At 38.5% G+C, this 15,617-nt stretch overlaps 1 protein-coding gene across 4 annotated transcripts in view; it reads left to right on the top strand.

The window, feature by feature from the left end:
* Positions 1-271: 271 nt before the first annotated feature.
* The window catches only part of EPRS1 (glutamyl-prolyl-tRNA synthetase 1), a 38,387-nt gene continuing 23,041 nt past the window's right edge, over positions 272-15,617 (top strand). Inside the window, exons 1-13 of one of the 4 annotated variants that reach the window (XM_048935891.1) lie at positions 272-405; positions 2,143-2,227; positions 4,792-4,891; positions 7,396-7,552; positions 8,689-8,828; positions 9,466-9,560; positions 10,916-11,042; positions 11,543-11,735; positions 12,485-12,656; positions 13,402-13,635; positions 14,716-14,800; positions 15,148-15,207; positions 15,488-15,508. In XM_048935891.1, coding sequence (XP_048791848.1) covers positions 360-405; positions 2,143-2,227; positions 4,792-4,891; positions 7,396-7,552; positions 8,689-8,828; positions 9,466-9,560; positions 10,916-11,042; positions 11,543-11,735; positions 12,485-12,656; positions 13,402-13,635; positions 14,716-14,800; positions 15,148-15,207; positions 15,488-15,508 — 1,515 coding nt within the window. In that variant the 5' untranslated portion in view covers positions 272-359. The remainder of the gene's footprint in view (positions 406-2,142; positions 2,228-4,791; positions 4,892-7,395; positions 7,553-8,688; positions 8,829-9,465; positions 9,561-10,915; positions 11,043-11,542; positions 11,736-12,484; positions 12,657-13,401; positions 13,636-14,715; positions 14,801-15,147; positions 15,208-15,487; positions 15,509-15,617) is intronic. The other 3 variants (XM_048935893.1, XM_048935892.1, XM_048935894.1) reach the window with 3 other exon arrangements.

Below are 15,617 nucleotides of genomic sequence, written 5' to 3'. Positions count from 1 at the left end.
TGGGTTGATGACCTGATACAATGAGCTTAGAAGTCTTTTCCAATCTTAATGATTCGATGATTCTGCGCTCTTTTTTATTTGCTGACGTGACATAAAAGCGGCATAAAAAAACAACCCTGATGCTCCCGTCAGAGCCCAACGCTAAGAATGCTGGCGGATAACTCGAGCAAAGCTTCGTAGAAAGGCCCAGCCACGACAGACAGCAGCTGCCAAGCCAGCCCCGCTGCGGGAAGTGACGCACAGGCTCCTCCCCGCCACGCCGGGGCCGCCGGAGGTGGTGCTGCCGCCGCGCTGGCGCTGCCTCCCGCCCCGCCCCGCCTCTCCCCTCTCTCTCGTCTGGTTCCGGCGTGGCGGCGGGGATGGCGGCGCTGAGCCTCACGGTGCAGGCGGACAGCCCCCCGCTCGGTAAGCGCGGGCCGGGCCCTTCCTTTCCACCGGCCCTCCTCCTTCCCTCGGGGTGCCTGTGGTCGCGCAAGGTGCCGCCGCGTTGCATCATGCGGAGCATTGCAGCCACCGCGCGCTGAGCGGCCGCTCCCCGGCGGGCGGTGAGGGGCAGCCGCTGCCCGGCTCGTCCTCGGCTTGCCTGCTTCCCCTCATTGGCTCCCTAGGTGGCGGTGCGGTCTGAGCTGCGAACGCAGGGGCTCTGGAGCGTTTGTTTTTGTAGCTGATAATTGGCACTAGAGGTTTTGTTGAGGGGATTATGTAAGGATGCTAGAGATATTACATCTTACGAGCGAAGCACGTTGGCAGCGTGTGTACGAGGCGGCCGAGCGCACGTCCCACTCCTGCCTGCTCCGTGCTGCTCATCATGGCTGCGCTGGAGGCGTGTGGTAGCTATTAATGTCACTAGTATTAATTACACAGCTTGCTCAGTCTAATCCTTGTCGTTTCCAAAGCCTTTCCGTGCTATTAGCGTACTTATGGGCCTTTCAGATGTATTGCGTGAGCGATGTCACTCTGACTTTCACGTGTGGAATACAGGGGTAGAAGGACGTTAGCTTACTGTTCTTAATGCCACAGGAGGCATTTGTGCTGAGGTGGGAGCTTCTAGCTCCTGTGACTTGTATGTAGGGCAACGTATTAGTAGCTACGCACTGTCAGCCTTGGGCAGACTCTGTGTTGTTCTCAGGAAAGGTGAAATGTGCAGGAAGATTTCAGGTTGCTCAGGTATTAGGAGAAGTTTCTTCTCCAAAAGAGCAGTGATGCAGTGGCACAGGCTGTCCAGGGAGGTGGTGGAGTCATTGTCCATAGGGCACTGTGGATGTGGGTTGGACGTAACGGTCTTAGTGGTCTTTTCCAATTACAATGATTCTGTGATTCTAAGAAGTAACAGGTTGGTTAGATGCCCTTCCAGACCTACAGCATGGCCCTCTGGCTACTTTCATTGAAGTAATGCCTGTGCAAAGCTTGCTGTCTTTGTATATGCTTGTGAGGAAAGCACACAAACACAAGCTCCTCTCCTCCAGCTCAGCAGGCAGGGTCTGGAGCAGAGCCAGCCCAGAAATAATGCAGCCACGTTAGCTTAGTGCTTTGTTCAAGCCCTTCCACTGTGCTATGGAGCATTGAGTTCTGAGCAGGTTGCATTGAGCCACTTTGGATATGGACAGAGCTGTCCTCCAGTTGGTGAATAGCCTTAGAAGATCTTTTATTTCTGCACTGTCACTGGTGAGCTACTCTGAGGAGCCTGTGTAAGTTTCTTGTGTTTGTCTTGAATAGAATTTCTCGGTACGTCTTTTTGTAAACATTAAATAGTGTTAAAAATATTGTCAGGGCTGTGGTGGTTTATACTTCGATACTGTTCAGGTAAAACTGTTTGATTATGATCTCTTTATGTAGTCAGGTGCAGAACTCATTTCTACAGTACCTTCAGGAAGTACCATGAATTGCTGCTGACAGTTACTGAGCGCACTGCAGATTACTGTATGCTGGGCATTATCAATTTTAAACCACGAGTGCTGCCAAGAATAATTCTCCTGCATATGAGATTGAACATTGATTTCTTTCCTGAGCAATCTTACTTGAAGGAGCACTTCAATCGCTTTGTCAAATTAGATGAGAAGTGTAGCTGTTTTGTTGCTGCTGTGAAAGGTATTTTTACTGCAAGAGAGATGAATATGTTTGTCTCTTGTTTTCTTTTTAAAGGAGCTCTGCTGACAGTAGAGCTTGTGAAGAATGATGTCAAAATTTCAGTGGAAGAAGGCAAGGAAACCATCCTTCGTGTATCTGAGTAAGTGACTTTGCATCTCTTCGTCTTGCTTTGGGTCAGCAGTTTTAAAAATCACATGGTTGTAACATTGACAGTAACCTTTCCTGGTAGGAGAAGAATACTTCTATTAATGACTGCATTACTGTTGTCTCGCTGTATTGTTTAGGTATTTGCCTTCTTTGATGTACCATGAGTTATCAAAAGTAAGGCCATTTTATACTATATAAGAGTGGTATACATGATTCCTTGCATTCATACATATGTGATAGAATTAATTTTAAGTCTTATGTGGCATTGTTATGTGCTCAGTTGTGAATGTAAGTGAATGATGTCATCTCAGAAAAGTGCTAAATAACTGTACCACACTATCCACTGTAACTGTATCTATCTGCATAATGTGGAAATACTCTTAGAAATTTTTGAAGAAAGCTAATGTATGACCTTTGAAAAGTAAAACTATTATTGCAATAAATATTTTCAAGTTTGGGGTGGGAGGGAGATTTTTATGATCTTTGTAGGATCATGTGCATATCAGAAATGCAGGACTGATTCTTTTGGTTTGGGAAAACTGGATTGTAATCTCAGATTCCATATCATGTAAGATGTCTGAATATAATGTGGGAAGATATCCCAGCATTTAAATACCACTGGCATTGCAGTGGTACCTCTGATTATCTAGAATCAACAGTAAGGAACACATTTTGGCCCCTGAACATATTATCAAATATAATAATACTGTTTAAAATTCAGAATCATTGAACTACAGTTACATTTAACTACAGTTAACTACAGTACCTACCTTTTGAGTAGGGACTGAAAAACTTGATTGGGAACCACAGATTTTTTCCATAATCTTCCAAAAACCATACTTGTTCACATTTTGTGTTATTCCCATGGAAGATTCTCTTGAGGTTACCAGTGAAACATAAGCTGGTATTCCTGCATGGCTTTAGAATGATTGTAAAAGCAAACATAGTATTTTTATGTTGTGTTGTGTAGGTCCTTACAAGTTAACAGCAGCTGATCTTTTCCCCACTCCTATAACCCTAGAGAGTGAGCTTGTCACTGTATACATATTTTGGCAGAAAATCAAAGCACAGGCTGCTTGACAAGTCTTCAAACGTAATGACTGTGCTACTGGTTTCTGTTTCCATTTTCTGCTAAAAGATATTAGGTTTAGACTCAAATAAGAGTTCTTTCCTCATTATAATTTCTATTCCTACGTGTTGTCTTTTGCTCTGTGGTATAAAAGCTATCACTTCAAGATGATGTTGGAATAATATTGTATACTCAGCTATGAAAGAACAATGTTTTCTAAATTTTATTAAATTTATTAGTTTTATGTTACCATCTGCATTGCAAACACGTTCATTTTAGCTGTTATAGAAAAGGTTAGAAATGGGAAGCAAAAGCTCAAAAGCTCTTCTGCTCCTTGGTCCCAGGTGAATAAGATCTAGATTCACATTTCTATCAGGTGACTTTTTTTTTGTGCATTAGTATCATCTCTTTTTTCTTATTGGATTATGTTTAAGAAGTTATTCCAAACCTCAATATTGCATTAATTTTCTCTTGCTTAGTTGTACAATCATTAAAAAAGATTGATTCTCTACTTTAAAGTCTGTTAAAAGTATATCTGTAACTGGAGAAGCATCAGCTGAATTCAGATCTCAAGTAATGCTTCTGGTAAATGGATTTCATGGCATCAGTTCTGCTAAAGCCATCTTATTCTGGCATGACTTGAAATTCACTTGGGATATTCCAGACCTTGGTTTTATTTTTTTATTTTATTTTTGGGGAGGGTTGAAATCAATAGTTGTAATGGCTTGCTTAAGTGATCAAGGGCATTTGTTTTAGTACGAACTAGTGAAAACAAAAACATATTTCACAAACTTTCTGTAGATGCACATATTTTAAAGATGTCTTGTTTCTCTGGAAAAGTTTCTTTAAAGTCTGGCAGCATGATGAAATGAGAACAGAACATACTTTGCATATAGTAAATCCTTTCCCCCATAGGTCTTGTTTTTAATAACAATTTAAGGATTAAAAATGGATGCCTGGAGTTTGAAAAGCTAGAAGAAAAGAAAACCTCACAAATAAGCTATGTTCCTTAATTTTGGTGCAGTTAACCGAGTGTGACTGTCAGATCCATTTGTATCAGAAATGGGACTCGTTGTAATTATTACTGTACCAAGGAGCCTTTTATTTCTTTCTCAGGACTTTCACTGGTCTTTGCAAGGCTTTTTCTGTGCTATCAAAAATTCCTCCTAAGTTTGTAAAGGATGAAATATGTGTAGCAGGAGGTAGATAACTTGTTTATAAGAAAAATAGTAGCAGAGACTGGAAAAAACCTCGTTCAGACAAATTAAAGTGTAGCATTCAGTCAATTAAAATGAGAGGAACAGAACCCTTACAGGAACTCCTTGTTGATGTCAGTGCTTGGTTAGAAGCATATGGAGCTATTTTTTTGTGAACTACACCTGTGTGAACCTGTAGGGATGATTATTGCTCATTTTCAACTGCATGTACAGGTGAAATTGAACTGGATGTAGTAATTTAATATACCTTTATTTTGCGTATTTTTTCAGGCATGTTTCATTTACCAATGTGAATTCTATAGTTCGTTATTTGGCTAGAGTTGCTGCTTCTGCTGGGTTGTATGGTTTGAATCTTTTGGAACACACTGAGGTGAGAAAGAACTGTGTCTTTTTTTCTATTTCCTTCCCTCTTTTGTCTGTGACCAAAGTGTCCACTTTTTTCTTTCTTTTGGAGGACCTTTTTTATATTCCTGCATTTTATTGTGTATTGCTTGTGCGTTTTATTATTAGTCTGAGGTTCCTGTTATGTAGAATGCTGAGTTGTTTGTATTTTTTGTTTTGTTTTTGTTAAGCTTGCAGCTTCTTGTGAAGAAGAGTCATAAATCTGATCTCGGAAAGAGTTGCCATTTCCTACCCCCCACAGAAACTACTCCTAAGCTGGCAGTTCACTAATCCAAAATAGTTCAGGTTAGAGGATGAGGACTGTGATTCATAGAATCATAGAATGGCCTGGGCTGAAAAGGACCACAATGATCATCTACTTTCAACCCCCTTGCTATGTTCAGGGTTGCCAACCACCAGACCAGGCTGCTGAGAGCCACATCCAGCCTGGCCTTGGATGCTTTTAGGGATGGGGCATCCACAGTCTCCTTAGGCAACCTGTTCCAATGAATCATTGCCCTCTGTGTGGAAAAACTTCCTCCTAATATCTAACTTAAGCCTCCCCTGTCTTTGTTTAAAACCATTCCCCCTTGTCCTATCACTATCCGCCCTGATAAAAAGGCATACCCTCTCCTGTTTATTCAAGTATTGGGAGTCCACAGAGAGGATTCCCCAGAACCTTCTCTTCTCCAAGCTAAACAAGCCCAGTTCCCTCAATGTTTCTTCATAGGAGAGGTGCTCCAAAATCATCCAGTTTCAGTCACACTGCCATGGGCAGGGTCGCCAGCCACTAGACCAGGCTGCCCAGAACCACATCCAGCCTTGCCTTGAATGCCTCTGTTCAGGGGATGGTTTTCTCTCTTCACTTTCTATTGCTTGGTTGCCATCACTTACTCCTGTGTAATGTAATTCATTATAGTACAAAGGAACACTGTATTACAGTACCTTCAGCAACTAACAGAAAGTCATGTTGAAGCTAATGGCAAAATATGCCATTGCGTGCAGAACTTGTGATTTTGTACTAAATTTTTTTTTTTGCTGTATGTGATGGACGGAACCCTTAACCTGATTTCATTCAGTGCTTGAGATCCATGTTAAATGCCTTCTGGCTTGGATATCTTGCCACACTGATGAGATGTTCTGTTGTATAAAGTCTTGCATTCCATAGCACTTCCCTAGCGGTGCCATGAAGGCACCAAAATTCTTTATGCCTAAAAGGGAGCTTGTTGGTCATCATTCCTTATACAAATTACAAAAAGTTGTTATAAACTGTAGGTATGGTACAAAATGAGGTGCAGTTCTTCCTGAGTCCTGGTAAATTTTAAATTGATGACTGAAACTGGCAAATGAACTAAAATCAGTATTCTCTGAAATGTAGGGAGGAAACTGAAGGATCTGTTCAACTGTCCTTTCTATAACTGCTTGGAGTTATAGTATATGCTTCATCCCAAACAGCAGGTCTAAAGGGAAGCGTTGTCATAGCGTGTTCCTTGTAAGGCACTAAAAATAAGTTATAATCTGTGTAGGTACCTAAATTTTCTGAGGAAAAAATGTGTTTTGAAGTTAAGCCCTAAGGCCTCTGTAAATATGCTTTCAAGATTGCTAGTTCTAGTAGAATGCTTCTTTTCTTTTGTTTTTTTCAACAGTGGTGCTGTACTTTGGGACATACAGTGGCAGCAATATTTGTGGGACAAATACCTCAGAACGTAACTTTGAACAACTGAACTGAGTTCTGTAGCAATTATGTTTATGTAACGTAATTATGTTTATGCCTGCCCCATTGGCTCAGATATTGCAAGGATTCCTTGTGCAGTTTACCAAACACTTGAATGTGAAACAGACAGAGGAGTTTAAGATATATTTGATCTCTTACAGAATTGAAGGATCTGATTCATAGGCAGAGCTATGCATCAACCAAGGGCCTGATTTTTATTGTTTTTTTCTTTTTTTTAAATACAGCAAGATGTGTTTCTGTAGGAAAAGACTTCTGCAAAAGAAAGGGAAGGGAAATAAGGTGAGGTAGGGATTTGGTTTCTGCAGAGCTAAAAGAATGTGAAGCAGAGAAGATAGGAACTGAGGAGAAAATGACATACTTATCCAGTAGTGATACCAGAAAGATCAAATAGCGCACAAATGTTATACCTAAATAGTTGGAGGACACCCATTATAGCATGCTGTGTGTGATGAAATAAATGCCCAAGAGCTGCTATTTTTTCCAGTGGGAATAATTTTAATGAAGTCAGTATAGTTTCAACAGTTTGAAAACATTTTGAAGGAAGAAGCTGAATTTAATCATGTATTGTTCTGGATGAATGTTTAGGTGTACTTGATTTTAAAGGTTATTTAAGCATCCCTTGTGATTTAATGTCCAATATGTTTAACATTGATATTCTAGCTAATATTTTCTGTTCAGCTGTTAAGTGTATATTCGGATTTTTGACTTCTTTCTCATTGCTTTACTAACTTTTAATATCTTATGTTCCTTAAAACTAGGTTGACCACTGGCTAGAGTTTAGTGCTACAAAGTTATCTACTGCCAGCCAGTTTGTTTCAGCAGTCCAAGAGCTCAACCACTGCCTATCTCTGAGAACCTACTTGGTTGGAAACTCTCTGAGTCTTGCTGATGTCTGTGTCTGGGCTGTACTAAAAGGTATTGGTACATGTTCTCCCTTTCATTGGTTTGCTATCATACATACTAGGAGTTCTCAAATTTCTCTTTCTGTGGTTGCTAGTAGCAATTCTTAGCTGTATGCCAGACTCTGTACTGTTGTTCACACTGCTTTGTCCTGTGCATCACTGATGGGACTAGTGTTGCTTAGGAAGCCTTAGAATTGTTCTATGTGAAAACTTACATGATGTGCTTATGGATGGTAATATTTCTAACTTATATTGTGTTACCTATAAGAATGTCATTATTACCTGCTTCCTAAATAGGAAAGTGTGTTGTAGCCCAAAATTTTGACTTGAATATTTGAATTTTGTATTACAGAATAAAATTGTATACGCAGATCTTTCAGCTATGTTACCTTGATAGACTGGCGTTTAGCTTGAGTTACTGAAAAGTGTTACTCTAAGAAATAGTCTTCAGAAGCTAAAACAAGCTTTGCTGAACTGTTTATATGAGTTTGTATCCCAGGTGTATGTCTAAAATTAATAGATGACTGTCATTCATTGTGACTGAGTGCCCCTTGAAAGTAATGTACATGTTCAAGATTAAAGTCTGACATCTTTGAATAATTTTTTAAAGGTATACCTCTGAGAAATCTGAAGTCAGTGCATTATGTCTGTTTTCTGCCTTTTCCCACTGGAATCCCTTTAGTGAAGTTACTCCTTCAAGATTAGATTTTGGGAACTGATCCCTGGAAAGTAAATGCTAGTACTGGTATATGCTTCACTTCACACTATGCTTCACTGGTATATGCTGGAGAAAGCTTGAAAAACATCAAAGGTAGACCTATTAGAAGGATATCCTGTATTTCTGTTTTTGGAAGAAAAAACCCACATTTTTACTAATTTTGAGTTTTAGATGAGAAAAACAAAACTTAATGTTGCTCAGCCCCCCACCCCTTCTGTTTCTTGAAACGAAAAAGAATGGATTATGTTCTTTGGAAGGAGTTTATTTAATTTGCTTTAAAATGACTTGTATCCTCATGACTAAATATCCTTTCAGAACAGAGACTTAAGTAGGTTATTAAAAACCATAATCTTGTGCTGATCTTAAAAATTGCAATTGGTAGTCTTTCTATTTTAATGATTCAGCAGCTTGAAAATTTTGTTTCCTAACAGATAATAACATCTGGCAAGAGCAATTACAGCAAAATAAAGCTCCCATCCATGCAAAACGATGGTATGGCTTTCTTGACGTACAACAAGCTTTTCAGTCTGTAGGAGCCAAGTGGGCTTCTGGCATTCCAAAGGTCAAAATGGTAAGCTCTACTTTGTCTGGGGAGAGTAGCTTTATTTGTATGAGTAGCTTTATTTGTATGAATACCCTATAAGGATCTCCTTGAATTTAGCAAATAAAAAGGGATCAGTTGCAAGTAGTTTTTTTTTTTTTTTGTAAGTTCCTCTTAAAAAGGAGGAACAAAACAGCTACCAGTGTCATATTCAGAAGGGTGAGTAGTGTAGTCCAATGCTTAGCTGGAATCATGGAAAAATGGCACTGCTCTTTAGCTGTATCATTTTGTTTTTCTAACAAGGATTTCAAGATCCTGAGAGACCTGCAGAGATTGCAGTTGCTTGAAGTAGTTAATCACAGTGAGGTTAAAAACACCAAGATAAACTTGGTTTTCTTCTATTTAGAAAATTAAATAACTTGTTAGAACTTCTCGGTTGTAGTTCACAACTGAAAAAAAAGATTAACTTGGAGCTGCAAAATTAGTCTACTTTTGATGTACTGACAGTAATGTGAAAGTTGTGAAGAGATGAATTTGGGGTGCAATATGATGGATTCTTGCTGTCTGTTTTGAAAGAAGATACTGGAGCACAAGAGTGTATCTGAAGTTTTATTCTTGTTTATTCAGCTAACGTGATCTGTAATTATAATCTCCATTAATTTTTAAGGCAACTGAAAAGAAAGCGGATGTTGGGAAGTTTGTTGAACTTCCTGGTGCAGAGATGGGGAAGGTCATTGTACGGTTTCCTCCTGAAGCAAGTGGGTAAGAAGCATAGATGCTTTGAAAAGTTTCTATTTTTCATTTTTGTTTTCAAGAAAACTAGAAGTGTGCTTTGGTGAGAATCAGCTTCGTGCATCAGCTTGTCAGATAAGTCTTTGGAGTCAAAAGAGTAATTAGAGCTTTGTCTGTGACTGTGTTAGAGTTGTATGTTTATTTCTCTGACTCATTGTGTTATTAGCTAAGCTTGAATTACAGAAGTGGTTTTTTAATGTGCTCAGCAGTGGGAGGAGAAGTGGAAGGGATTTGCATGGATAATGGAGATGTGTACTAACAGAAGCTGTGATGAGTGAATACAGTCTTCGTGAGTTGGGTGCAGTGTGCTCAGTACTTCATCAGGAAGCTTAAATTTGGGAAGGGAAAGGTGTATGGGATAATCTCCTTTCAGGAAACTTTACAATAGATGTATAATTGAGACCTTTGTCTCAGAGGGTCAGATTATATGTAATCTGAGATACAAACTCATAAAGACAGAAAATGGGAGATGTTATGAATCTCACTGCCAGCTTCTTTGATCTGTTGATCCACATATATTACAGCATCTTAATTGCCAATATAGTTAATGCAGAAGCAGTCAGAAATCAGTAGGAGTATAGAAGTGTTTTATTCAAACATATGTACATGACACACTTAGTAAGTAAAGCTTTACTTTTATCAATCAATACATGGAAAAGAGGATTAAAAAATGCATAACCAATTTCATAAATAAAACTTTCACCCAGCTTTTTTTCTATTTCTTTTTGAAGTCCTTGATAAGCTGTGAAATTTCCATTACTGCCTTTCTTCAGTAAACTGTCCATTCAGCATCGTATTATTTCTGTGCTTATGTTTCTTACTTTATAAGTCCTGTACGAACTGTCATTGTATTGTATATATGTAGCACAGATTATTTCTTTAGAAGCATGTATTTTTTTAGGTTTTTGGAATTAATGTTTATGTATTAAATTAGGTTTAAATCAGCAGTAACTTTTTAGTTCACATTAAAATGGAAAGCATCCACTGTTTTAGAAAATTCCAGTCTTCTGAATGTGGTAGGTTCAGATTGTCTATCTGGTAGAAATTACTTAATGTTATCAACATGGTCAGCTTAAGTTAGTCTATAAAACTGGAAATCAAGTCCTATTTTTATGTGCATAGTGACAGTTAATAAGCCACATTTTAACAATTACCTGGTAATTTTATGGTAGAAAAAAAACATAATCTACTTTTATAAATGTACCAAATCTTGACATGTTTTCTTCATTTGTTTGACTTAGCTATTGCTTATTTCTTATCTTTCTTTCAGAAATACTAAAGTCTAACTGAAGTGGTGCTGATGTGTTAATTTATTTTCTTTTTAGATATCTGCATATCGGTCATGCCAAAGCTGCTCTGCTAAATCAGCACTACCAAGTTAACTTCAAAGGAAAACTTATTATGAGGTTTGATGACACAAATCCCGAAAAAGAGAAAGAAGACTTTGAAAAGGTATGATGAGAGAACAGAGAAATCATTCACTGTATTAAATTAATTCAAAGTTAAATTACATGGAGATCTGTTGTAGTACACTTTTTTTTGCACTAGATATTTAAGGCGTCAGTATTGCACTTAAGTTTTACGCTTGGAAGAAATTTCCATCATCTTTAATAAAAGCCTTTTGTCAGTTGCTTCTTTCCTTTCTCCAACATGTATGTAGATATGCAACTCCTGTCATACTCGTTTTCATTTTGTAAGTACTATTTGACTGTAAGAAGTGGTTTGTTTCAATTTTCATCTCCTTTTCTTGTTCTCCCTGATCTCATATAATCATAGGCTTTGAATCAGTAAGTGCTTACCTCTTTTTTTCTTTCATGCTTGTCATATTATTTTTATTGATCATCCTTCCTGGACTGTGGAGTGCTACAGCACCTAATCTGGCATGGTGAGGATAGAGGTTTAAGAAAACTAACTTTCTAGAATATTACAGTAGACAATTCCACACTTTGCAGGTTATTCTTGAAGATGTCGCAATGCTGCACATCAAACCAGATCAGTTTACATATACCTCAGATCACTTTGAAACAATAATGAAATACGCTGAGCAGCTCATTCAAGAAGGGAAGGCATATGTGGATGATACTCCTGCAGAGCAAATGAAAGCAGAGCGTGAGCAAAGAACGGAATCTAAACACAGAAACAACTGTAAGATTTTTTCATGCTTCCTTTTTGGTTTTGTGGCATTTTAATTTGGCATCACAGCTTGATTTTTATTAAAAGGTGAAGGAGACAACTGATTGTGTAACTGTAAGGTCCTTATAGGAACTTGGAAATCATAGAACGTTAAAGAAGTTTGGTTTGAAATGGACCTTGAAGATCACCCATTCTAATCCTCCTGCTATGGGCAGAGACACCTCCCACTAGATCAGGCTGCCCATGGGCCCCATCCTGCCTAGCCTCAATGCCTCCAGCAATAGGGCATCCACAGCTTCTCTGGTCAACCTGTTCTAAAGTCTCACTACACTGTGAATAAAGAATTTCTTCCTTGTATCTAATAGAAATCTACACTTTTTTTTTTTGTTTTTAAATCATTAGCCCTTGTCCTAACACTCCTTGTTAAATTGTCCTTCCCCATCTTTCCTGTAAGCCCCCTTTAGGTGTTAGAAGATTGTAAGGCTACAAGGTCACCTCTAAGCCTTCTCTTTCCCAGGCTTTTCATCTGCTATTACTCACAAATGTTTAGTGCTTTGTTCTGTGTGGCTGGAATAACTGTACATTTAGACAGGTGCAGGAAACTTCTGTATGTATTTCATCATCATCACCAATTTATAAAAAATTCAAAATATAAAATGTATCTAAAGAGGGGGTGACATTGCTTTTTGTTGCTGCAGTGGTAGACTGTAGTTCTGTATCAAATTCAAAACACCTTAGAAAACTATTTTTATTATTTTTAGGTGTTAATAAGAATCTACAAATGTGGGAAGAAATGAAAAAGGGAACAGAGTATGGACAAACCTGTTGTCTACGAGCAAAAATTGATATGAATAGTAACAATGGGTGTATGAGGGATCCGACTCTTTATCGCTGTAAAAACCAGCCTCACCCACGTACAGGAACTACCTACAAGTATGTTCAATTTCTTTATGTGGCCTGTGATTTTTTTTTTTTGCTTTTTTTCAGTATTTACCATTCCTTGGTAAACTTATGTTAATGCTTGGAATCTGTTTGCATTTTTCAGTTAGAAAATGTAATGAGTCTCTTTACTGTGAGGAGCTTTACAGATGCTTTTTAAAACCTGTTTGTTAGTTGTCATAGTCAGCAGTGAATATTTCACTGGTCTATAAATACATCATCTGTCAGTGAAGAGCTCGGAGTCGAAAGTTGAATTAAGACTTAGTGGCTTTATCGTGGACAAAAAAGTTGTTTCCTTTAGTTCTTGGAACTTAAACAGGATTGTGACAATTCTACATCACTACAGTTTTCATAACAGCCTCTGTCTTTGTACAGAATGAAGAATTACTGCGTTGTGCCTTGAAATCAGCCTACCCAGTTGCTGGAGGCTATGATTCACTGCTTATTTGGGGCCTTTGCGAGCAGCCACACAATGTTGGTTTTGGAAATACTGATTTTAATGCGTGTATAACACTAAAGCAATTCCTTTGTGTAGGGATTTTGTTTTAAATGTGATAGCTTTGCACATTCTGTATTGTCTGTATGCTGTTTTTAAAGAAGGCTTGATCTGAAGGTTTTCAGATCACAGACTATAAAAGTTTATAGTATGTAAATATAAATGATACTTAATTTGGAGGTTTAAATGTGAGGAAAGTGTTTTGCTCTTCTGCCTTGTTAACCAAGGCTCCTTATTTTCAAGGGTTTATCCTACATATGACTTTGCCTGCCCCATCGTTGACAGTATTGAAGGTGTCACACATGCACTTAGAACAACAGAATACCACGACAGGGATGAACAATTCTATTGGATCATTGAGGCATTGGGCATAAGGAAGCCATACATATGGGAATACAGCAGGTTAAACCTCAACAACACTGTGCTGTCCAAAAGAAAGCTTACGTGGTTTGTCAATGAAGGGCTTGTGGATGGATGGTACGTTACTTGCTTGTAGCTCGGCATTGTTATTGTAGATATTTGCACTGATGCATCTCTTTCTGTTTTAGTCAGTGTGCTTAAGCAGCATGAATGAATATTTAAATGGAATTTGAGAACACAGATTAATTACAGTGGCTTCTGAATGTACAATGTGTCTGCTTACTGTGCTGTGGTAACTGTATGCATACATGTTCAGGTATTTCATGTTTATTATAGGATCTTATTTTTGGGCTTTGGCTCTTGCTTCAGGTGCTACTTATACGTTTCCCTCTCTGAGTTATTAGATACATTCCTGAGCAATGCTAGAAAACATACCTCCTCTTGTCTCCCACTTCTTTATGGACTTAGGTTATTTTTTGTATTAGAATCATAGAATCACTTGGGTTGGAAATGACCTTAAAGATGATCGAGTGCAACCACAACCCAACCAAACTACCTTAACAACCCTCCTGTAAGTCATGTCCCTGAGCACCACATCCAAACATTTTTTAAACACATACAGGGATGGTGACTCAACCACCTACTTGGGGAGCCTATTGCAGTGCTTAACAACCCTTTCTGTAAAGAAGTGTTTCCTGATATCACCTTGGTGCAACTTCAGGCCATTTCCCCTCATCCTGTCACCAGTGAGAATCACCTGTCAGAAGTGAAAAATTAAGAGATTAAGTGGATGTCTGCAGAAGATAAATGATTCTTGGTGGCCTGGTAGCTTAGATGTTTTCCTGAAAAGAATGACCAGTGATTCTGCACCTCTGCAATTAATTCAGAGTCTGGAGAGGGTTCTTCTTGGTTCTTCCCACAGTGATCTTGTTGTGGGATCCCACCATCTGAAGTCCTCTCCTCATACCAGTTTTTGAGAGACTGAAGGTAGAATAGACATAAGAAGAGGGCCACTTCCCCAGGAGATGGCTTACCTCCCTCTGCCTTCTCAGTTAGATCTTCTCATCTAGCTCTTCATTCACAAAAATAAAATACAGTGAAGCTGCCTTTCACATGTGGCAGTATTATTAAACTTTTTGAGAAATCTTACAGGTAAAACTTAGTGTGTGATACTGATAAAACTTCTCTTTCTACTAGGGATGACCCAAGGTTTCCCACTGTGCGTGGTGTCCTGAGAAGAGGCATGACAGTTGAAGGGCTAAAACAGTTCATTGCTGCTCAGGTGGGTATTTCCTTCTTTTCTGATTCTTTGAGTCTTATATAGTAAGGACAAGTTTTCATAAGGTTTCATTTAAATTTCTTGTGATTGTGAGGTTCCTTTTGAAGATTTACTGCTTTCTTGTGTAGTGCTTCAATGTGTCTGAGCAGGTCCTTGCTAAACTCAGTAGCAGGTTTCTTTAAAAAAAATAAATTGCTTTGCAAGCTCAGAAGTTCTTTTATAAATTGTTTTGATAAATGCAAATAGAGGGTTTGTAGCCATTAAAGGACTTTCTTTTAGGTGAGTTGGACAGCTAGACTACATGCACTTGTGTTTTTTTTTGTTGTGTTTTTCTTTTTTAAATTTTCCAGGGCTCCTCTCGATCTGTTGTGAATATGGAGTGGGATAAAATTTGGTCCTTCAACAAAAAGGTATGCTTTTACTTGAATTTGATGCTACTGCTGATACCCTGTCAGGAATATGTAGAGAATTGGAGTGCTTATTACAACAAGTAGCAATTGCAATATGTTGCATCATTTTGGCACACTTTCAGGAAAATGGAATGTCCCCTGCTGTTTCTAACCTGAGTTAGCACTAATCCTATTGATTGTCCTATGCCAATACTTACTTGCCTTACTTAGTAATATGAGGAAAGATAATGATATATGTAAATCTGATATGAAAACTGCATTTCATTTTTCTGCTTTCAAGCTGCGAGCTATCTGTAAGAAGGTATTACTTAAAGCTTTTTTTACCTTAGCCATAGCTTACTGTGCTGTAAGCGTACTTAGCACAAGCTATCATTTTTGCAGCTTTATAGCACAGTCATATTTGCTTATAT

The sequence above is a fragment of the Lagopus muta genome, chromosome 2 (assembly GCF_023343835.1).
Source record: "Lagopus muta isolate bLagMut1 chromosome 2, bLagMut1 primary, whole genome shotgun sequence".
NCBI classification, from domain to species: domain Eukaryota; kingdom Metazoa; phylum Chordata; class Aves; order Galliformes; family Phasianidae; genus Lagopus; species Lagopus muta.
Note: the sequence above shows the minus strand (reverse complement) of the source record. Positions and strands in the feature narration are given on the sequence as shown.